The sequence below is a fragment of the Squalius cephalus genome (assembly GCF_949319135.1).
Source record: "Squalius cephalus genome assembly, chromosome: 23".
NCBI classification, from domain to species: Eukaryota; Metazoa; Chordata; class Actinopteri; order Cypriniformes; family Leuciscidae; genus Squalius; species Squalius cephalus.
Genome location: NC_137144.1, coordinates 11,761,333 through 11,784,502, shown reverse-complemented (window position 1 = coordinate 11,784,502; position 23,170 = coordinate 11,761,333). Strand labels below are relative to the sequence as shown.

The following is a 23,170-nucleotide window of genomic DNA, read 5'->3' as shown; positions in this document are numbered from 1 at the left end:
AGAGAGAAAATCAGGACGGATATTTTACCCAGTGTGTGCAAAGTTCCCCCAGTAGGCCATCACAGTCCTGCATAGCTCTTCCTCTTCCTTTGTGAAAGGAGCTAAAAGGGTTGAACCATTAAATTATGTTTTACTACTTATTTAAAACCCTTTCAGAAAATGTCAGTGTTGGTAAAGAATGCATTTGTTTTTGCAATCACGAGTCTTACCGGTTGCTTTGAGATGAGCTTTAGCAAAGCAGGTTCCCTGAATAAAGAAAAGTTCATCCGCATGGTCGACTCCAACAAAGCTGGGTCTTTTCTTCTGGATCATACTGGGAGCATGCTGGAACTCGTACAGGTAAACCGGCGCTCCTGAGCCTAAAATCACAACAGGGTTCCTTGGTTTTACACACATTTTTACTCGCAGAGTAGTTCACTGTGATTTTGGGGAGCAAAAGGATCATGCAAACATGCACAACTCTCTCTCTAATTCAGTTCAATGATTAGGCTGCATTCTGAAATGATTAACATGAGGGCTTAAAATGTATATATAAATATTTTAATATAAATATAACTAAAAATATTTTCATTTGTTTAATATTCAATTATTAATATACTTAAATATTAATTTAACAAAATTATGTTTTAATAAAATATAACTGTTAATTTATTTTAATTTTAATTTAAATATATATTTTAATGCATTCTGAAATGTTTAACATTAGAGCTAAGATACTAAGAAATGTATTTTAATATATTAATTTAAATATTTGCATAATTTAACAATTAACTAAATAAAAATGGAAAATGTATATGAAAAGAAAAGATACCTGAGGTTTTAATGGCTTCACACAGTAACTGTCAAAAGTTTTGAAGATTTTTTTTAATGCATTTAAAAAAAGTCTCAAATCACCAAGACTGCATTTATTTGATTAAATTACACTAATATTGTGAAATATTATTACAATTTAAAATAACTATTTTCTATAGTTGAATATATTTTAAATGTAATTTATTCCTGTGATCAACGCTGAATATTTTTATTCTAGGCTTCAGTATCACATGATCCTTCAAAAATCATTCTAAACTTTTGTATTTTGAGATGGTCTCGACCACCCACTTGCGATCCCGTTTAGATGCCGGGCACCCCTTTATAGAGCTGGTAAGTCCCGCCCATCCGTAAAACCCCAAGTGGACCTCTAGGTTGAAAAATCGTCAATGCAAGTGAATGGGAGAAAATAATTATTTTCTGATCCCGTTTGAATTGTGCCATGAATGTGAACATATGTTGTATGTGAATTTTTTATATAATGTTTCATGTTACGAGTTTGACCGTATATTGTATGATTCTTTGGCTAGCAGTTGTGGAAAAGACATAACGAGAACGACTACATGTCGCCTATGTGACGTCACCCCATAACACATTTCCCTCCACTTGACAAATCACGGTGCTAATGCTGCGATAATCTATGGAGACAGATCGAGATGCCTGTGTGTTTTGTACCCAAATGTCACCATTCAAACCAAATGGGCTGTTCTTTCTTCAGATTCGCGTCGAAAGCAGCGAAGAGTTGTAGTCCACAAAGTGCTCTCACGCAAAGTCTAACCGTATCAAAACTTCTACCAGCTAAATTGTAGCATTCTTTACATGAAACATTATATTAAAAATTCACAGACAACATATGTTCACATTCATGGCACAATTCAAACGGGACCAGAAAATAATTATTTTCTCCCATTCACTTGCATTGACGATTTTTCAACCTAGAGGTCCAGTGGGGTTAGCGGAGGGGGCGGGACTTACCAGCTCTATGGTTGACCCAAAGCAAACAAACAGCTCTAGAGTGGAGGATGGTCTCAACAACCTCAGTTGAGAGACTTGAACTTATGAGCTGAACCCCCTCAGTTTCTACAATTCTGGGCGGGGTTGAAGGATCAACCCGCTGGCCTGAGAGAGATGGTCCTTCCTGAGCGGAATCGCCAGAGTAGAGCCGTAGAGGAGAGACTCTAGTGGTGCGTTCACACCGGAGCTCTCCAGAGCATATACGAGCGGTGACTCTCTCGATTAATGCTAATGCTAATGCTCGATAAACATCTAAAAAAGATGGCCAAGACCAGAGAGCTGTGTAAGGACATCAGGGATAAAATTGTAGACCTGCACAAGGCTGGGATGGGCTACAGGACAATAGGCAAGAAGCTTGGTGAGAAGGCAACAACTGTTGGCGCAATTATTAGAAAATGGAAGAAGTTCAAGATGACGGTCAATCTCCCTCGGTCTGGGGCACCATGCAAGATCTCACCTCGTGGGGCATCAATGATCATGAGGAAGGTGAGGCATCCGCCCAGAACTACACGGCAGGACCTGGTCAATGACCTGGAGAGAGCTGGGACCACAGTCTCAAAGAAAACCATTAGTAACACACTATGCCGTCATGGATTAAAATCCTGCAGCGCACACAAGGTCACCCTGCTCAAGCCAGCGCATGTCCAGGCCCGTCTGAAGTTTGCCAATGACCATCTGGATGATCCAGAGGAGGAATGGGAGAAGATCATGTGGACTGATGAGACAAAAATAGAGCTTTTTGGTCTAAACTCCACTCGCCGTGTTTGGAGGAAGAAGAAGGATGAGTACAACCTCAAGAACACCATCCCATCCGTGAAGCATGGAGGTGGAAACAACATTCTTTGGGGATGCTTTTCTGCAAAATCGGCACTGTATCAAATACTTGTTCTCCCCACTGTAGGTGCTTCACGACGAATCATGTAGCGGCATTCCCACAGCATCTAGACGCAGCTCGAGTTCCCTTGAAAGGGAACTAACTTTTTCCTTGACATTGACGGAATTTTCCGTCATTTATGAAAAGACTTTCCCACCATTGACGGAAATTTCCGGCTTTCTGTGTTTTCACTTTTATACGGTCAGGGGCGCTATGACATTTCTTCTGAAAAAGTACAGAATCTCCTGATCAAAACACAGGTGAAGAAGCAGAAACAAGTGACAGAAAATGTCTTATGCACATGCACATGTGAAAATAACGTGATCATCAAACATTAAACAGTATATAAATCAAAACTGCCTAATGTTACTGAGTGAAATGTTGATGTTTTGATCATCATTGAATCTGATCTGGATGTAAATGCGATTTTTGTTCAAAATGTTGCTTTTTGTATGAAATTTAACCACATTCAAGTGTTGATAAAAACATAATGAATAAAGCTAGAATTAGTTTTTTAAAGCAGAGGTTTTGTTCTTTTTTTGGACATATTTCATGTAAAATATTCATACAACTGAATATTCTGGGGGCCATGAACATTTTGTGAAAACTATCAAAAATGTAACTAAAATGGTGGCTGGCCAAAAAATGCTAGCAGGAAAAGAGTTAAATGGCTCTGCGAATATGATGAAACCCTTTAACTACACTCACCTAAAGGATTATTAGGAACACCTGTTCAATTTCTCATTAATGCAATTATCTAATCAACCAATCACATGGCAGTTGCTTCAATGCATTTAGGGGTGTGGTCCTGGTCAAGACAATCTCCTGAACTCCAAACTGAATGTCAGAATGGGAAAGAAAGGTGATTTAAGCAATTTTGAGCGTGGCATGGTTGTTGGTGCCAGACGGGCCAGTCTGAGTATTTTACAATCTGCTCAGTTACTGGGATTTTCACGCACAACCATTTCTAGGGTTTACAAAGAATGGTGTGAAAAGGGAAAAACATCCAGTATGCGGCAGTCCTGTGGGCGAAAATGCCTTGTTGATGCTAGAGGTCAGAGGAGAATGGGCCGACTGATTCAAGCTGATAGAAGAGCAACTTTGACTGAAATAACCACTCGTTACAACCGAGGTATGCAGCAAAGCATTTGTGAAGCCACAACACGCACAACCTTGAGGCGGATAGGCTACAACAGCAGAAGACCCCACCGGGTACCGCTCATCTCCACTATAAATAGGAAAAAAGAGGCTACAATTTGCTCAAGCTCACCAAAATTGGACAGTTGAAGATTAAAAAAATGTTGCCTGGTCTGATGAGTCTCGATTTCTGTTGAGACATTCAGATGGTAGAGTCAGAATTTGGCGTAAACAGAATGAGAACATGGATCCATCATGCCTTGTTACCACTGTGCAGGCTGGTGGTGGTGGTGTAATGGTGTGGGGGATGTTTTCTTGGCACACTTTAGGCCCCTTAGTGCCAATTGGGCATCGTTTAAATGCCACGGCCTACCTGAGCATTGTTTCTGACATGTCCATCCCTTTATGACCACCATGTACCCATCCTCTGATGGCTACTTCCAGCAGGATAATGCACCATGTCACAAAGCTCGAATCATTTCAAATTGGTTTCTTGAACATGACAATGAGTTTACTGTACTAAAATGGCCCCCACAGTCACCAGATCTCAACCCAATAGAGCATCTTTGGGATGTGGTGGAACAGGAGCTTCGTGCCCTGGATGTGCATCCCACAAATCTCCATCAACTGCAAGATGCTATCCTATCAATATGGGCCAACATTTCTAAAGAATGCTTTCAGCACCTTGTTAAATCAATGCCACGTAGAATTAAGGCAGTTCTGAAGGTGAAAGGGGGTCAAACACAGTATTAGTATGTTGTTCCTAATAATCCTTTAGGTGAGTGTATATACAACCCCAAATCAGAAAAAGTTGGGACACTGTACAAATTGTGAATAAAAACAGAATGCAATGATGTGGAAGTTTCAAATTTCAATATTTTATTCAAAATACAACATAGATGACATATCAAATGTTTAAACTGAGAAAATGTATCATTTTAAGGGAAAAATAAGTTGATTTTAAATTTCATGGCATCAACACATCTCAAAAAAGTTGGGACAAGGCCATGTTTACCACTGTGTGGCATCCCCTCTTCTTTTTATAACAGTCTGCAAACGTCTGGGGACTGAGGAGACAAGTTGCTCAAGTTTAGGAATAGGAATGTTGTCCCATTCTTGTCTAATACAGGCTTCTAGTTGCTCAACTGTCTTAGGTCTTCTTTGTTGCATCTTCCTCTTTATGACACCAAATGTTTTCGATGGGTGAAAGATCTGGACTGCAGGCTGGCCATTTCAATACCCGGATCCTTCTTCTACGCAGCCATGATATTGTAATTGATGCAGTATATGGTCTGGCATTGTCATGTTGGAAAATGCAAGGTCTTCCCTGAAAGAGACGATGTCTGGATGGGAGCATATGTTGTTCTAGAACTTGGATATACCTTTCAGCATTGATGGTGCCTTTCCAGATGTGTAAGCTGCCCATACCACACACACTCATGCAACCCCATACCATCAGAGATGCAGGCTTCTGAACTGAGCGCTGATAACAACTTGGGTTGTCCTTGTCCTCTTTAGTCTGGATGACATGGCGTCCCAGTTTTCCAAAAAGAACTTCAAATTTTGATTCGTCTGACCACAGAACAGTTTTCCACTTTGCCACAGTCCATTTTTAATGAGCCTTGGCCCAGAGAAAACACCTGCGCTTCTAGATCCTGTTTAGATATGGCTTCTTTTTTGACCTATAGAGTTTTAGCTGGCAACGGCGAATGGCACGGTGGATTGTGTTCACCGACAATGTTTTCTGGAAGTATTCCTGAGCCCATGTTGTGATTTCCATTACAGTAGCATTCCTGTATGTGATGCAGTGCCATCTAAGGGCCCGAAGATCACGGCATCCAGTATGGTTTTCCGGCCTTGACCCTTACGCACAGAGATTGTTCCAGATTCTCTGAATCTTTGGATGATATTATGCACTGTAGATGATGATAACTTCAAACTTTTTGCAATTTTTCTCTGAGAAACTCCTTTCTGATATTGCTCCACTATTTTTTGCCGCAGCATTGGGGGAATTGGTGATCCTCTGCCCATCTTGACTTCTGAGAGACACTGCCACTCTGAGAGGCTCTTTTTATACCCAATCATGTTGCCAATTGACCTAATAAGTTGCAAATTGGTCCTCCAGCTGTTCCTTATATGTACATTTAACTTTTCCGGCCTCTTATTGCTACCTGTCCCAACTTTTTTGGAATGTGTAGCTCTCATGAAATCCAAAATGAGCCAATATTTGGCATGACATTTCAAAATGTCTCACTTTCAACATTTGATATGTTATCTATATTCTATTGTGAATAAAATATAAGTTCATGAGATTTGTAAATTATTCCATTCCTTTTTTACTCACAATTTGTACAGTGTCCCAACTTTTTCTGATTTGGGGTTGTACAGTGTTTACACAGTTGCAATAGTTAAATATGAATGAATCAGTAAATTATTGCTTCTCACCGCTGTGGTATTTTGCCAGTTGGAGGGCAGGGATATTAAAAATCAGATCCCCCATCATCTCTCTATAAATGTCTCTGATTTGAATGGGGTCGTTTGTGTCGCCCAGGTACTCATTTGCCACCAGGTCAGAGATCCATCGATCCTTGGGCTAAAGGGAATTGAGTTCAAAGCACAGAATTCAAAGAAAAAAGATTTGAACTATTAACTGAAAGCATACTATTATATAATGTAAATGTGCAACTTACGTCAGGGTAATTCATGGTCAAGGCTTTTGTGGCTTGCTCTTTATCTATCCCATCAATCCATCCAGGACCGAAAAAATACTAAGGCGAAATAACATTCAACTTTATGGATAAAAAAATAAAACCTAACATATGAATATATTATAAATGCATCTGAGATCTTTGTGTGTGTGTTGATTTCATACAGTTGATACCTTTTATTTTCAACAAGCGTTTTGATTAGCTTGAATTTGTGAATGAATGTTCTATTTTTAAAGACCTGTACCTTTTTAATACAGTAGCATAATAGGGGAAGTATATATATATATATATATATATATATATATATATATATATATATATATATATATAGTGGATACTAATGCATGTTCTGTTGCTTTATTGAAATAATAGCTGTTTGGAGTGTGATATTGAATATAATAAATGTAATATTTACTCACTGTGGGCATTAAATAGCCAAACTCATCATCAGTAATACCAGTGATGAGAGGAACTTTACTGAACTCTTGTTTCCGAATGATCTCCTCTACAGGCTTGGGAAGGAAATGAGAATCCACAGCAACACTGAAGTGCATCACCTCGAACTATGAACACAGTTTCAGTTTATAGTTTGAGTATATATTTCAGTTTATCATAATTGCTTGTCAGTACATTTGGCAATACACTTCAAACCATATTTCAAAGTCAATAGAATCATGAAATTGGATATAAAGATGTATTTAAACTAAAGCACTGTTTAGTTCAACAAACTGCATTAAATATAAATTTAAACTAATACTTTTTACTTAATACTTTAATTTAATGGAAAATAACATGCAATTAAGTGTCTGTCTCATAAGTGACAAACTTTTTCACAAGTGATCTTTCTGCTTTACACCGTATGATTTCAAAAACATTTTTCTTAAAGGGATAGTTCACCCAAAAATGAAATTAGCCCATGATTTACTCCCCCTCAAGTCATCCTAGGTGTATATGACATTCTTCTTTCAGATGAATACAATCGGGAGTTATATTAAAAAAATGTCCTTGCTCTTCCAAGCTTTATAATTATAGTGACTGGCCATATAGTCCATAAAAGTGCATCCATCCATGATTAAAGTGCTCCACACGGCTCCGGGGGGTTAATAAAGGCCTTCTGAAGTGAAGCGATGCGTTCGTGTAATATATCTATATTTAAAACTTTATCGGCAAGTTGACTTACACGAAAAGAGTAACACTTGACGATGTATGACGTAGGATGTAGGAGTATCGAAAGCTTTGACGCCTCACGCAGTTCAAACAAACAGAGCTGGGCAACAAACTCAAGCTCCTCTGACATTTCTCTTTAAAAATTGTTGTTTTAGACTTTTAATTCGTGACCGGTGTTTTGTTTTGCTCTATCCTCTGTGCTTCCGCATTCGTCATTACGTTGTGTGTCGGGTCAAGTGTTACTGTTAAAGGGATAGTTCACTTTGAAATAAAATTTTGGTATGTTTTAGCTTACCTCAAGGGCATCCAAGATGTAGGTGTCTTTTTTTCCGCAGTAGTTTCAATTTTGATATTTTTAGGTCAAACCGTTCTTGTCTGTCAGTCATTTCATGCAGGTCTATGGTCACTGTCTCAAAGAGCATGCACAAAGTCCAAATTAAAACAATTCCCCATCGTCCAAATTAAACAATTCCCCATCGTAAGTACACATTGATGGCCTAAGACACGAAACGAGCGGTTTGTGTGAGAAAACGAACAGTATTTATATCGTTGTTATCTCTTGAACACAGCCGCGTCCAAATGATCTGAGGGCGCGGGCGGGTATAGATATATACACTAGACGTCGCCTTGGCTACTGCAGTTCATTGGAATGAAACCGTAGCCAAGCGACATCTAGTGTATATATCTATACCCGCCCGCGCCCTCAGATCATTTGGACGCGGCTGTGTTCAAGAGATAACAACGGTATAAATACTGTTCGTTTTCTCACACAAACCGCTCGTTTCGTGTCTTAGGCCATCAATGTGTACTTACGATGGGGAATTGTTTAATTTGGACGATGGGGAATTGTTTTAATTTGGACTTTGTGCATGCTCTTTGAGACCGTGACCATAGACCTGCATGAAATGACTGACAGACAAGAACGGTTTGACCTAAAAATATCAAAATTGAAACTACTGCGGAAAAAAAGACACCTACATCTTGGATGCCCTTCAGGTAAGCTAAAACATACCAAAATTTAATTTCAAAGTGAACTATCCCTTTAAGTGTTTGCCGTAAATCGATGTGTACGGCCGTCTGCCGGTGTTACAGAGGAGGCTCCCGTACCGCCTCCTCTGCACCACTGGATGGATCCGTCTCCAGAATATTAACCATTTCGTACCGAACTCAAATTCCCATCATACCTCTCACTTGGGACTGATTACGCAACACACCTGCACCTCATTTACACACACACATATAAGCCACTTCCACACATTACATCTCTGCGAAGTCTTGATTTGCCCTGGCTGTCACTACTGAGCGTTATTACCCGTGTTTGCTTTTTTGTATTTCTGACCTTGGACTGTTTTCCCCGTTTCCTGATTGTTTCTCTGCCTGGCCTGACTCAGATTGTTTATTGGACTCTGATTATTGCTGCCTGCCCTGACCTCTGCCTGTTTCTCAGATGTTCTCTGTGTTCTCTCCATTGCCCTGTCTGCTGTTGTTGACCCTGCCTGTACGACTATTCTTAATAAAGCTGCAAAAGGATCCTACTGAGTCTGGTGCTTCGTTACAGCCGGAAACTAGATATTTTAGTTGATAAAGTTTTAAATATGGATATTTTTCTTACACAAACGCATCGCTTCGCTTCAGAAGGCTTTTATTAAGCCCCCAGAGCCGTGTGAAGCACTTTTATGATGGATGGATTCACTTTTATGGACTTAAAAAAATATACGGCCATTCACTGCCATTATAAAGCTTGGAAGAGCCAGGACATTTTTTAAAGTGCCCCTATTATGGATTTTTGAAATTGACCTTTCATGTAGTGTGTAACATAACTGAGTGAATGAAAACATGTGAATGAAAACATCCTGCAAAGTTTTAAATCTGAAAGTGCACCGTATATAAAGTTATTGTCTCTCAAAAGTAAGAGTCAACTCTGAGTCAATTAAATGAATCGTTTTTCAAACGAGTCCTAAGCCGTTTCGTTGTGACGTCAAGATGAAACATTAGCATATTGCTCTTGAAAGACAGGTCAGTACCCAGTTAATTTGGATTAACTTGCTCCTCAGAATCACAACCTGTAAGTATGACTAATTATTGATGTATATGTTTTCTACCAGTGTTCAAAATACTTAGTTTTGAGTTTTATATTGTGTAGGTCTCCTGCTAACTGGCTAACTCACATTATTACTGTCTTACTGAAATACTTCAGCTAATCAGTTTGTGGGCCACTATTACCTAAAACTGTGTCTATTAATGCAGATTGTCTGTCGTTCACACTACTTTGAGTAAAGATTAAGCATGGAGCAAGATTTGTTTTACCAACTTTTGTTACATCAGTCATTCACACTAGACCTCGGCTAATGTATGCACTGTTATTGATACAGTTTCCACATGTTCACCGCAATAAATTTGAAAAATACTCGGTAAATAAATAAGTTAGGGGTGACCCCGAATAGTCGAAGATTCGATGCTTCGATATGAAGAGCCTGATTCGACTACCAATCTCACGGTCGAATCTTCGCAGAAGTGTTATGAAACGAGGATCATGCCACTTTGGCTATATGAGGGCGCTCAATGTCTGTTTTCACATAGAACTACCGGTTTTCTGTCAATACGTTAATATTCAGCCTATTATGATAATGCTGTATATAAAAATGTGCAAAGAAAGAAGCTTTTAATAAATATTTTTTAACGTGCGTGAATAAATCAAAACAGCCCGTTACGGATTAAGTTTCACTTTCAATCCGTGACCGACAGAGGAGCGTCTTGGCGGCAAGGATTTAAATCTTTAACAATGTCTGGGATAAGAAAATCTAAAGTGTGGATGTACACCATCAGAAAGGATATTCTCCAAGGCTGGATTTAGCATCAGGAAAACCATGATCGCACTTCTGCCGTCCAACGTTAACAAGTTGGTTTTCCACAGGACATTCTAAAATGCTTAACGTGAAAAAAGCTTTTAAAACGCTTAAAAGGCACTTTAACGTGGCTTAATGTACACAGTACACACTTTATTAAGAAACCATACTATGTGCAGATAATCAGATGAACCCAGAATATGAACGCAATGCGTTCCTCCTATAGGCCTAGTAAAGCGTTTTCTTTACATAATTTGATATTTTAATTTAACTATTTTAGGAGATTAAGTTGTTAAACGTTTTTCACATTAAGTGTTTTTGAATGTATTTTATCCGCACGCACAATTTGAAAAGACTCCAACGGACACCGACAAAGTGAAAGACTGGATTTGTTCTCTCGATCAGGTAGGGTAGGGACGGGTACAAGTGATTTTGAAAAATTTTCAGCCGGTTCTAATTTGATTTTTGGATGCTGTGAACATTTTTAGGTAAAAAGACTGCCACTCCAGTTTAGCATTTATTGTTGTTTCTGCAGATAAAAAGACAAAGTTGAAAATTCTGGCTACTATCGTTATTTTAATAATTTCTTTATTTTTATTTTATTTATTAATCTGTCAGGGTTATCTAATCTAACTATTTGTGGCTTGTGTTTTGAATATATGTTCCCCTGCACTTTAGGCATTTTGCACACATTTGCTCCTCATCTTGTGACTTGATTCTGATTTATTTCGTTTTGTATTTCTATTTATTAGAAAGGTATATTCTGTTCTAATTTAATTTTGTAAATTAACTGTTTATTTTTTCGGTGCATCGATGTTGTGCTGTACTTAGAGCCTGCTCACACAGGTAATTTAGCCGATTTTCTGTACATCGCGGCTTTGAAATGTTAAAGCCCCACCCCCATACACATGATTCGACTATTATTCGACTATAGGCAAGACTTGACGATTCTGATTCGACTATGAAAATCCATAGTCGGGGACACCCCTAAAATAAGTATAAGTAAAGTAATCGGTTTGTTGATGAAATAATCGTCCTTGCGATGGAGGTTCGGGTTTAATAACTAATTATGTTCAGTTATGACAATGAGCGTTTTTGTTTTCGACATGCGCGCTGTATGCGGTAGACCAATCACAACAGACAACAGCTGCCAGGCCAATCAGAGCAGAGTAGCTCGCGGAAAGAGGGATTTAGAGAGACTGGTTCATCTGACGAGTCGTTTGAGAATCATTGAAAAATGTGGTGATGTGCAAATGTATATGAGAAAATTAAAGTTTTTTTTTACCTTTGATACATGTAAACCTGTTGTAGGAGACTCCAAAACAACATTAGAAAACTTTAAAATAGCATAATAGGGGCACTTTAATATAACTCAGATTGTATTATTCTGAAAGAAGAATGTCATATACACCTAGGATGGCTTGAGGGTGAGTAAATCATGGGGTAATTTTCATTTATGGGTGAACTATCCCTTTAATGGCTTATTTTTATGAAAAAAATCTCACACCTTTTTGGAACATTCCAGAACTTCCTCCTCAGACCAGCCCATGATGCAGTCAACGATCTTTGATGAACTGCTACTGTCACAGTTGCATGATTTGGCAGCATTCTGCAATGATCATCAACATGAGGACTTAAGAAGACTTTTAAATAACAAAATGATGAAAATATAAGAAGGTTATGAAAGGAAATTATACCTGGGCTATCAGCAAAGGATTTGCCATCACTAAACCATGCAAAAAGGCAGTCCCGCTTTCTGCAATGGCTCGATGAAACAGACCAGAAGCCAATGGTGAAAGAATCTTAAAGACATAATGACACAGAAAGTGACTCCATCATTCAATACAAATAATTGTGCAATCATTACAGCTGAATTATTGTTTCTACAGTTACTAAATAAAGATGCACACCAGCGTGGATACACTGACTCCCCCAGCAGACTCTCCAAAGATGGTCACTGATCCAGGATCTCCACCGAAACTGTGGATGTTCTCCTGAACCCATTGAAGAGCAGCCACCTGGTCCAGAAGACCATAGTTTCCTGGCGCATGTTCATCTCCTGTGCTGCAAAAAGAAAAGGAAACTTTTATCTGAATCTGTGATTAAATACAGAAAAATATATTCACATAATAGGGCTTAAATCATGTGTACTAGTGTTGCACCAAGATGAGGTTTTTTAATGAAACACTGAAGCCAAAATTAAATAATGATGAAATTTCGTCAATCATTTTGGCCCTTCAGAACTTTTTCGCTAATTAAATTTGTCACTTTCGTGGAGAAATTGTCAATGATTTTGGCCAAATCTTTTCAGTTTCAGAAATTTCGGAGCATCACTAATATGTACGTTGCACAAAAACATAAATCAATTTTAATGCCAAGTTACAAGCATTAATTGCAACAATTTAATGCATTAAACATTTAATTCATCCTTAAATTTAACAAATTAACTTTGGTAGCCCTAATGTATTGATGTGATTTTTTTATTATTATTTATTTGATTTTAATTACTATTACCTATAACTTTACAAAAATAAAAAAAAAATATTTTTTTTGTAGTCAACCTACACATTTGAAAATGACAAATTATTTACAAAAAACAATATTACGGCTATTGAAATTTAAAAAAGCATTAAAAGAATCTATTTGATAATGAAAATGTAATCAATTACAGACTAAACTTGTACCTACTTGTAGTAAAGATCCATTAAATCAAGATTCCAATCTTCTATTGTGGATTTTTAATCCAGTTATATTTGCATCTTATTTTTAATATTTTTTTAATAATTAATTAATACAGAATTATTTTCTGATTATTTATTTTAATAATTATAAAGCATCTAAAGTAATAACAATGTAACATGAAGTGAATTTTATGCTTGAACTGCCATAATAAAAAAAATACTTTTCATTAAAATATTATGAATTGTACCAAAGACCAATTTTCAGATTTCATTATGCACTGCATCATTTAAGAATCACACTTGAATCAAATTGCTGTCAGAGCAAATATTCACACCTCATAATAATAATAAATTAAAATAGATGATTTTCCGCTTTCATTAAGCATTTCATATGATCCAGGGAATCTGCAGCTGTTAAATAATTTATACCAACCTTAAGAATCCCAGCAGTCCCAATCTGTACTGAATCAGCACCACAACCACATCCTGATACGCTGACAGAACAGAGCCATCGTACACTGAAGCTGAACCAACAGAAAGTCCTCCACCATGAATCCAAACCATGACCTAGAAAACACGTGGAAACATTCTCGACCCAATTTCTATGAGGACGTTCAATCCCAAAAAGCTGTTGTTGAACTTACTGGCAACTTGGTGTCTTCTTCAACAGGTTTGACTGGAGTGTAAATGTTGAGATACAAGCAGTCCTCTGAGACTTCAGGAATCTCCACATCCATAGAGAGAAATTCCAGCTCAAGGACACTCACTTGCCTGTCCTGAATGCACCTAAAGAATCCACGGTACATTAGATACTGGAAATGTCTAAACACATTTGAATTTAAATACTGTTGTGTGGCATCTCACATTGGTGGCTGTTTGGTTGCATCTCTCACTCCTTGCCATTTCTCTGCAGGCTGGGGCCGAGCCAGTCTCAGAGACCCCACTGGGGGCCTGGCAAATGGTACACCGAGATAGCTATTGATGACAGTTTCCTTGCCCTTCACAGTCAGGAAGGAACCTCTTAAAGATCCTAATTTTGTTTCCACTACAGGTCCTGTCAAGAAAACCAATAATAATATAATATAAAGATTTAATTTAGTTTGCATAAAGCAAACAAGATCCAATTTGACTTGCATTTAGCAAATAAATGATAGTTTTATGACAAAAAAAAATTTAATTCTGAAACTGATAACTTGCCTTCATTCCACTCTTTTATAATCTGTGGAAGTTTTTGAGTCATGAAAGTAAAGTGTTGTCCCTTAATGTTTTTGCCAGGTTTCTGTTCCAGTCCAATGCCGAGATACTCAGCCTCAGCTCCATATTCAGGCCACTTTGTAAGGCCCGGACCATTCGGAGACCTGAAAAAGTTTTTTTTTAAATATAATTTAAAATACTACTAAAATTCATAAAACTTTTAACAAAAGTTTGAATTTAATAACCCTAAAAATGTAATGTATTGTAACCATCAAGTAAAAAGTAATATATTTTTCTTACAATTTAAATACATAATATATTTTTCCTACAATTTAAATACATCCGAGTGTACAGATCTTGTACAAAATATTTAATATATTATCTAACATTAACAAAGGTTAATAAATGTAGTAAAAATGTATTGCTCATTGTAGCGAGTGGGGCATGGTTCAGTGAGGTCTGCAGCGGGAGAGAGAGCCAGAGGACAAGCGGTGTGTAAGAAGGTCAAGTGCAAATTACAGAGAGATAGAGATTGGGCACTCGTACAGGCTAGGAGACTGAATGCTGGAGGATTATTGCTGGATTTATGCATTATTTGAACTGAGTTATTGAGAGCGCAGGTAGTGCGACTTCTTTTATTTGTTACCTGTAGAAAGTTGAATAAAACACGAGTCCCATTCACGCCGACCCTGTCTGTGGGAACTCCAACTCAACCCCAGCCTCGCCCACTCACGTGCCTTTAAACAAAATGGGTCCTCAAGACGATCCTGAGGCCTTCAAAGACCTGTTTGAGAGGTCTGCAGAGGGTGTGGGTGGCCCCAAACGGACTGGCTGGTGCGCCTCATCCCACTGCTGTCCGGAGAGGCGCAGATGGCCGCCCATACCAAGACCTGAAATGCGGCATCCAACAACGGGTCGGCCTGAGTCCTGAACAACACTGCTTCAGATCGTTGGACCTCTGAGAAATTGGCCGACCCTTCGTGATGGCGCAACAGCTCCGGGACGCTTGCCACAGATGGCTGATGGCTGAAGGAAGCGATGTTGAGGAAATCATCGACAAAGTGGTGCTGAAGCAGTTTGGTCATGGGGGAAGCTGAGCAAGGACCAATGGAAACTGAGCCAGGGGAACGGAGCGCTGTTGAGAGGAGAACCCTCATGGAACGCAATGATTTTCCCTTGGAACAGTCTCAAGATTAAAAGCTTAAAAATGCATTTGAGCAGGTCCGTTCCATCGACGGGCAGCTTCTCCAAAAACCCGACCACTCTTCTATCATTATTTTGCTATTTTAAAGGACAAGTTGCAAGACACTCAGACAAAGCAAGATACAACTCAGTTGTTAGTACCAAAAAGCCGTCGGGAAATGCTTTTCCAGGTGGCTCACTGTAACCCTATGGCCAGACATTTGGGGCAAGCAGCAACACTTAATCATCTAATGACCCGATTTTTCTGGCCGGGCATTCATGAGATTGCACGCAGGTGGTCATGAATGTCAGTTGGTGAACCCACTGGCCGCTCCAAAAGCGCCTTTGCACCCTCTTCCTCCAATGCAGGTCCCCTTCGATCGTATTGGTATGGACCTTATCAGGCCATTAGAACAATCCGCACGTGGGCATCGCTTTGCATTAGTCCTAGTGGATTATGCAACACGATATCTAGTAGTGCTCGGCAGCATTTCCGCGAAAAGTGTAGCGGACGTGCTGTTTCATTTAATCTCCCGGGTGGGAATCCCGAAAGAGATTCAACGACCAAGGCACGGCATTTATATCACAGACCCTCCGCAAACCTTACGTGTTATTGGACATTAAATTGATTCGCACCAGCGTCTATCACCCACAAACAGACGGCCTGGTGGAGCGATTTAATCGCACATTAAAAACCATGATTCGAAAGTTTGTTCATGAAGACGCCAAATGGCTGGAACCCCTCTTGTTCGCTGTGCGCGAGGTCCCCCAAGCCTCCACAGGGTTTTCCCCCTTTGAGCTTCTCTACGGACGTTCATCCCCACGGGGTGTTAGACGTGCTGAGAGAGACTTGGGAAGACGGACCTTCGGGTAGTAGAAATGAAATTCAGGATGTCCTGGACTTGAGAACAAAACTCCACACTTTGGGGCGGCTCTCTATGGAGAATTTGTTTCAGGCCCAGGACAAACAAAGCCGGCTATACAACAGGGGAACTAGACTACACGAATTTACACCGGGAGATAAAGTACTTGTATTGCTCCCTACTTCCAGTTCCAAATTAACAGTGTAATCACGACGCGTCACACAATGCGTTGGAGATCTCAATCATGAGGTAGTGCGAACGGACAGGAGTGGGGCACATCAAATTTACTATCTCAAACTCCTTAAAAAATGGAGCGAGGTAAATCCAGATCTCAGTTCAGAAGTGAGCAGTAAAAACAAATCTCTCGCTCTGGCCCCGGGAGGAGATCACCTCTCGCCCTCGCAGCTCACTGATGTACCAAGGTTGCAAACAGAATTTGCCCCTGTCTGGTCGAACGAACCTCATTCAGCACCCTATTGAGACCAAGCCAGGTGTGGTGGTGCGCAGCCGGCCGTACCGTTTGCCTGAACACAAAAAAAAAGTGGTTCAGACTGAATTAGAGGTGATGCTGGATATGGGAGTAATAGAGGAATCCAACAGTGATTGGTGAGCCCGATAGTTTTAGTGCCTAAAACGGACAGCTCGGTCCGATTCTGTGTGGATTATGGCAAGGTGAATGCTGTGTCAAAATTCGATGCATTCATTTGTTAACATTATTAACAATTGGAAATACTTATAAAGCATTTATTCATCTTATTTAATATGTCTACATTTACTAATGCATTTTTAAAGTCAAAATTGTCTCTGTTAACATTAGTTAAGGAACTGTGAACTAACGTGAACAAACAATGATCGATTGTTTTTTTAATATCTAACATTAACAAAGGTTAATAAATGTAGTAAAAATATATTGCTTATAAATAATGTTAACTAATGCATTAACTGATGTTAACAAATGAAACGTACTGTAAACAGTTCTTTTAACAAATGTCATGTTAAATTATCACAGTATTTATAGTATTAATTAATAAATATCATGTTTTTTCTGAAGCTGCATCACATGACTTTTTACAACCTTAACTGATTGACTCAAGGGGACGGCAGGGGTCTTCATTATGATATCACTTCCTGTTTTAAGTGTATGTTTCTGCATTATTGGTTGCACCCACAGGATTTGATTTGGCAGACATTAGATTTGTTTCAAATATTTATAACAATTGAACAAACTGCTTCAAAGATTATAGCAAACTACTTGATAATGTTTTCAAGAATTTCATCCTTTAAAGGAAGCTTTTTATTCATGATATCCGTCTACCACCCTGGCATTTTTGTCTATATCACTCCAAAAAAATTCAACTGGTCTTGTCTGCAGAATCTTATTTCACCAAGTGCAACAACTTCGAGACAACTTTGTTGATCCTGGAACAACATTTCAATCAACCAATCAGATTTAAGGGCCAAGATTACAGTTTATGTCAAGTTTATGCTTACAACCAGGGTTAGGTGCTTCTACATCAGTGTTACTCACCTTTCATTTCCCTCTTATTTTAGGGAGTAAGTTATGGGTAGGGTAAGCTTTAGGGGTTAGCGTTAGGACTAAACTTTCAGAAAGGAATGTTGTTCCGGTATCAAAAAAATATGTTGACCAAAGACCAAAGTCTAGCTTGACAAAATCTCACTTACCCTGTGCGAGCAAAGTTGCCCCAGTAAGCCATGACAGTTCTACAAAGTTCATTTTCATCTTCTGAGAGTTCATCTGAATTAAAATGGGGAAGAAAGACATAAAATAGGAAAAACTAAGAGAGACACTGTATTGATTGCCACTACCTATAAAATCCTTACTTTGACAAATTTTGTGGTTAATGATATCAACGACTATCGACTAACGACTAAAGTTTGAGATCTGAAGGTATGGTCACATTTAACGTTTTTCAGCAAATTTTCAGTCGAAATCCAGTCATTTCAACAGTAATACACGTAATTGGAAATTTCAAGTGAGGCCGAAAGTTTTCCCCACGCATATTTCCCAACGTGTTAAAGTAAATTCACTGTGTTGACCATCTGAAAGCTGCTTGGTCTGAAAGTGATTTCTCTGTGAGCTGTGCTTCATACATCGCTACACTGCTGACAATATACAATGGACCATTTTTCTGTGGAATTTTGTGAAAGTTCGCTAGTGTGACCGCACTTCTAAAACACTAAATCTATTTGTTACATTTCCTAATATTACTGGGGTTGTACCTTCCAGCTTTATTAGTCCATCTGCAAAGCAAAAACCAAAAACAAATGCAATTTCATCTGCATGGTCACTTCCAACAAAACTGGGTCTTTTCTTTTGAAGTGTACTGGGAGAATGTTGGAATTCATACACGTATACTGGTGCACCAGCATCTAGAAATAGACGAAATTGATAATTATCTTTGTGTATCACTCAAACAGCATTTAACACAGTCATACTTCTACAGCGCATTGAACAAACTCTCACCTCTGTGGAAATTCGCTACTTTGCGAGCTGGGATGTTGAACATAAAGTCTCCGAACATCTCTCGAAAACCATCTCGGATTTTTATCCTGTCAGTGGATGTGCCCAGATACTCATTTAAAACAAGCTCAAGAATTGACTGATCTTGAAGCTAAAGGGGATAAAAATAGACCAGAAATATTATATTTCAAAGGAAAATTTAAAAGTAAAAAAGGAAGTAGTAGGGAGAATCAATGAATTACGAATAATTTACTGCCACTGTGAGAATAACATGTAATCATGTAATCAATAAAAAAGTAACTAGTCTCATTACGAGTGTTTTAAAGGTGCTCTAAGCGATGTTGGGTGAAATCACTTCTTGTTGACGTTCAAAGTATTGTCAAACAAAACAGAGGCTAGCTCGACCCTCCCTCCTCCTCATCCCTCCCCCTCCCTCCCCCTCCCTCCCTCCCCCTCCCTCCCATGCTTCCTGAAACAGTCATGAACTATTTAGAAAAACTAAACTGGATTTACCCACCTGTCCAGCAAAAACAGAGCCACCCGAATTTTGGATTGGAAGCCCTTCTGCCGGCGGAGTTCTCGCCACCTTTTGAACGCTTTTCCGATGTAAATTCGGGACTTCACCTTCCCTCTTTTCCCTTCTCCTTTTCCCTCTTCTTTGTTATTTTTTCATCAGAACGTCGTCTCTTTGGTCGTGTGCCGGCCATATCAAAATTCTCAAGAATATAAATTTTTAACGTTAGTCGTTGTCGTTGTCTAGGACATCTCTCCTCTAGCTAACTTTTCTCTTCATGCTTCTCTCTCCTCCACTCCCCACACCCCCCTTCATGTGCACGCTCACTAACCCCCAGCCCAACCCCCACCCCCACCCCCACCCCCACCCCCACATCATTCTTGTCGGTTACTGGCTGAAACACTGTTTGTTAAGTTTCGTGGTCCAGGCTGGGCCAGTTTGTTTTTCTTGCCGTTTGCAGAGCCTGGGCTGTCTACAGAGATCGCGTTTTTTTACAGTGTGCTCAGGGGACAGGCAGCTAGCGGATAGTGAGGAGATGTTTGCTGTATGTGACAAAAAATGTTTTGACCTAAAAAATGCGTGACATCGCTTAGAGCACCTTTAAAATGTAATGCAATCTAATTACAAGTACTTAATTTTTTTTGGAATCTGTTTACGTAGATGTATGGCAGTGTATTGTGTTGTCCACAAGATGTCCCTATAACACTGTTGTGTTAGGACAAATTCAAGTGCCTTTAGCGCTGTTTAGCCTCTTGATGTAACTGTAGTGTTGATACATGATGAGTAGTGCGTCATCTTTTCTTCAGTTCATGTTATCAACTCTATAAGCCATGTAAACGGTAGTGGAAAAAGCAATGTAAAATATATTTGTTGTTCTGTTTGTTAAGTTTCGTGGTCCAGGCTGGGCCAGTTTGTTTTTCTTGCCGTTTGCAGAGCCTGGGCTGTCTACAGAGATCGCGTTTTTTTACAGTGTGCTCAGGGGACAGGCAGCTAGCGGATAGTGAGGAGATGTTTGCTGTATGTGACAAAAAATGTTTTGACCTAAAAAATGCGTGACATCGCTTAGAGCACCTTTAAAATGTAATGCAATCTAATTACAAGTACTTAATTTTTTTTGGAATCTGTTTACGTAGATGTATGGCAGTGTATTGTGTTGTCCACAAGATGTCCCTATAACACTGTTGTGTTAGGACAAATTCAAGTGCCTTTAGCGCTGTTTAGCCTCTTGATGTAACTGTAGTGTTGATACATGATGAGTAGTGCGTCATCTTTTCTTCAGTTCATGTTATCAACTCTATAAGCCATGTAAACGGTAGTGGAAAAAGCAATGTAAAATATATTTGTTGTTATCGCACTAAAGTTCAGTTTAGTGACATATTTTGAGTTTTAAACTGCTAAAGACCTAAATGCAGAGTAATATAGAGAGTTAAAATGTTTTGTTTTTCCTTTTAAATGTGATTAATGCATGGTGGCTAATGCAAAGCTATGTATGATAATATAAGCAGCACAAGCATGCTGTTGAATTGCATGTGCATTGAAATGTACTTTGCTGGTTTAAAACTTAAAGGTGGGATCAGTAGTTTTTGAAATATGCTGTTTGGATGTTAGTTGGTCTGACACCAACAACAAACGTGTAGCCAATCAGCATTAGGGGGCGTATGACGGTGGAGGAGAAAGAACGAGCTAGAGGGAGATTTGAACTGAAGAAAGACTGCAGAAATAAAGATGAGGGATAATACAAAAGAGAAAAGCTCAGAAGAAATCACTGGAAAATGAAGGGTTATGTCTGGGCAAGAGCTTTAGGACCCGTGTTAATATTAGAAAAGGTTTCCAGCGCTGGAGAGAGCTAATGCGGGAAGGCCTGAAAACAGACGTGGAGGTTGATTCCCTCCACACGTGAGTAACACTGGGTTTGAGTGTCATTGTGTGTCTGGAGCTGCTGTGCTATAAACAACCAACTCTTGTTTGTAATTACTATTGTGTAGTGTAAGTACAATTTTTGGGTTTCCTTGTCATTCGTTCATCATCTGTGCTTTATTTTTCGTGAAGCGTTATTCTGTTGTGCTTCTGTATAAAAAGACATCCACTTTCGGATTACGTGCATAACGGAGGCCAGTTAGTGAAAGTCGCGCTGACGACTGCTAGTGAATGCGGTGTTTAGTGTCATTGTTAGTGCACTCTCACTCGCATGCAGGGGGATCAGGGATCGAAACCGACTCGGAGCAGGGCTGTGTTAGGATTGGAGTGTGAGTTTTGGTCTTGGAGGCGGAGCAATGAAGAAGGGGTGTGTTTGTTTGGGTTGATTTCAAATATCAAAATTGGCCAACAGCATATTTCAAAAACTACTGATCCCACCTTTAAGTTGAGTTCATGTTATCAATTTTATAGATGCCGTGCTATGGAATAAACGGTCAAGCCACGATCCCGAACCCATCTGTGTCTGTGTCCCTGCTCTTTACCACCACCCATGAACATGCACAACACAACGCAGAGTAGCAGCGGCGGTGCTAGAGACCAGTAAGCGCGCAGAGAGAAAGAGGGTTACATCTTTGGTGCCGTGACCCGGATGGGAGTGAGGTTTAGGGGGGTGAGTGTAACGGAGGCCAGCTAGTAATCACTGTGTGAGTTATCTTCACTCCTCTGATCCCAATAGGCTTTCTAGTAAAAGATGCTAGAGGCTGCAGTGTTAAGCCTCCTGAGGCCCGCGCAGAGCGGGGCGAGTAGGACCCGGGTGAAGGGGTTACATAAACGTAATCAGTTACTCCCCAGCACTGTATATATATATATTACGTACAACTGAAGATATAAATAATAAACTCTTACATCTTGATTCAACATCTTCAAAAATGGCACAATCTGCTCTAAGTCCATCCCATCTGTCCATCCTGGAGGTGAAAAGAACTATGGAAAAACAGTTGCTAAATATTAATGTAATGTAAAAATCTAATTTTGAAAAAAAAAAATATATATCTCATGTTTGTATTTTTACACATTTAAAAGTGAAAAGGTCTGTCTTTACATTAGGCAGTATATATCCACACTCATCATTAGTGATTCCAGTGATCAGAGGCACTTTAGTAAACTGGTGGGATTGAAGAAGATCTGCTGCAGGTTTTGGAAGGAAATGGCCATCCGTTGCCACTCCAAAACGAAGCATTGGATGCTCCTGTTTCAAAAGACAACACACCGTTTAGTGCATAGGTGGACTGTTTGCATAAATGTATGAGTGTTCACAGAGATTCAATAAGAAAGACTAGTATTTGGACAGACAGACCTTAGCAATTTTCAAGATGTCTTCTTCTGTCAGCTGCATCACACAGTCAACAATCGACTTTGTGCTGGAAATATCACAGCCAGATACACTTCCTACAGCCTAGAGAGAAACAAGTGATATTTACATTAAATTTAGTTCATTTTTACTACAGAAAGTTCTAAATGAATTTGTTTAGAAATTGAACAGGTGTAACTGACCTGAGCTAATGCAAGAGGGTTGGGACTCATTATAGCATCCATTGCTGCTGTACCGCTCTCTGCGATAGCATGATGAAAGAGGTTTGCAGATAATGGTGAAAGAACCTATGAAAGAATTTAAATGGTTCAGTGACACTGTCACATTTTGCCTTATTTTTTTTTCATATTGGACTTTTAGTTTGCTTCTCCTTTTTCATATGTTCCCGCGCATCATTAATTACCATGGT

The 23,170-nt window shown here is 39.2% G+C and overlaps 1 protein-coding gene across 1 annotated transcript in view; it reads right to left on the bottom strand.

The window, feature by feature from the left end:
- The window catches only part of LOC307151812 (uncharacterized protein), a 115,316-nt gene that overhangs the window by 3,342 nt on the left and 88,804 nt on the right, over positions 1–23,170 (bottom strand). The window contains exons 45-48 of the mRNA XM_079859989.1: positions 6,526–6,603; positions 6,281–6,428; positions 210–359; positions 29–101 (exon numbers count right to left, since the gene is read on the bottom strand). Of these exons, the coding sequence (XP_079716115.1) occupies positions 29–101; positions 210–359; positions 6,281–6,428; positions 6,526–6,603 (449 nt within the window). The remainder of the gene's footprint in view (positions 1–28; positions 102–209; positions 360–6,280; positions 6,429–6,525; positions 6,604–23,170) is intronic.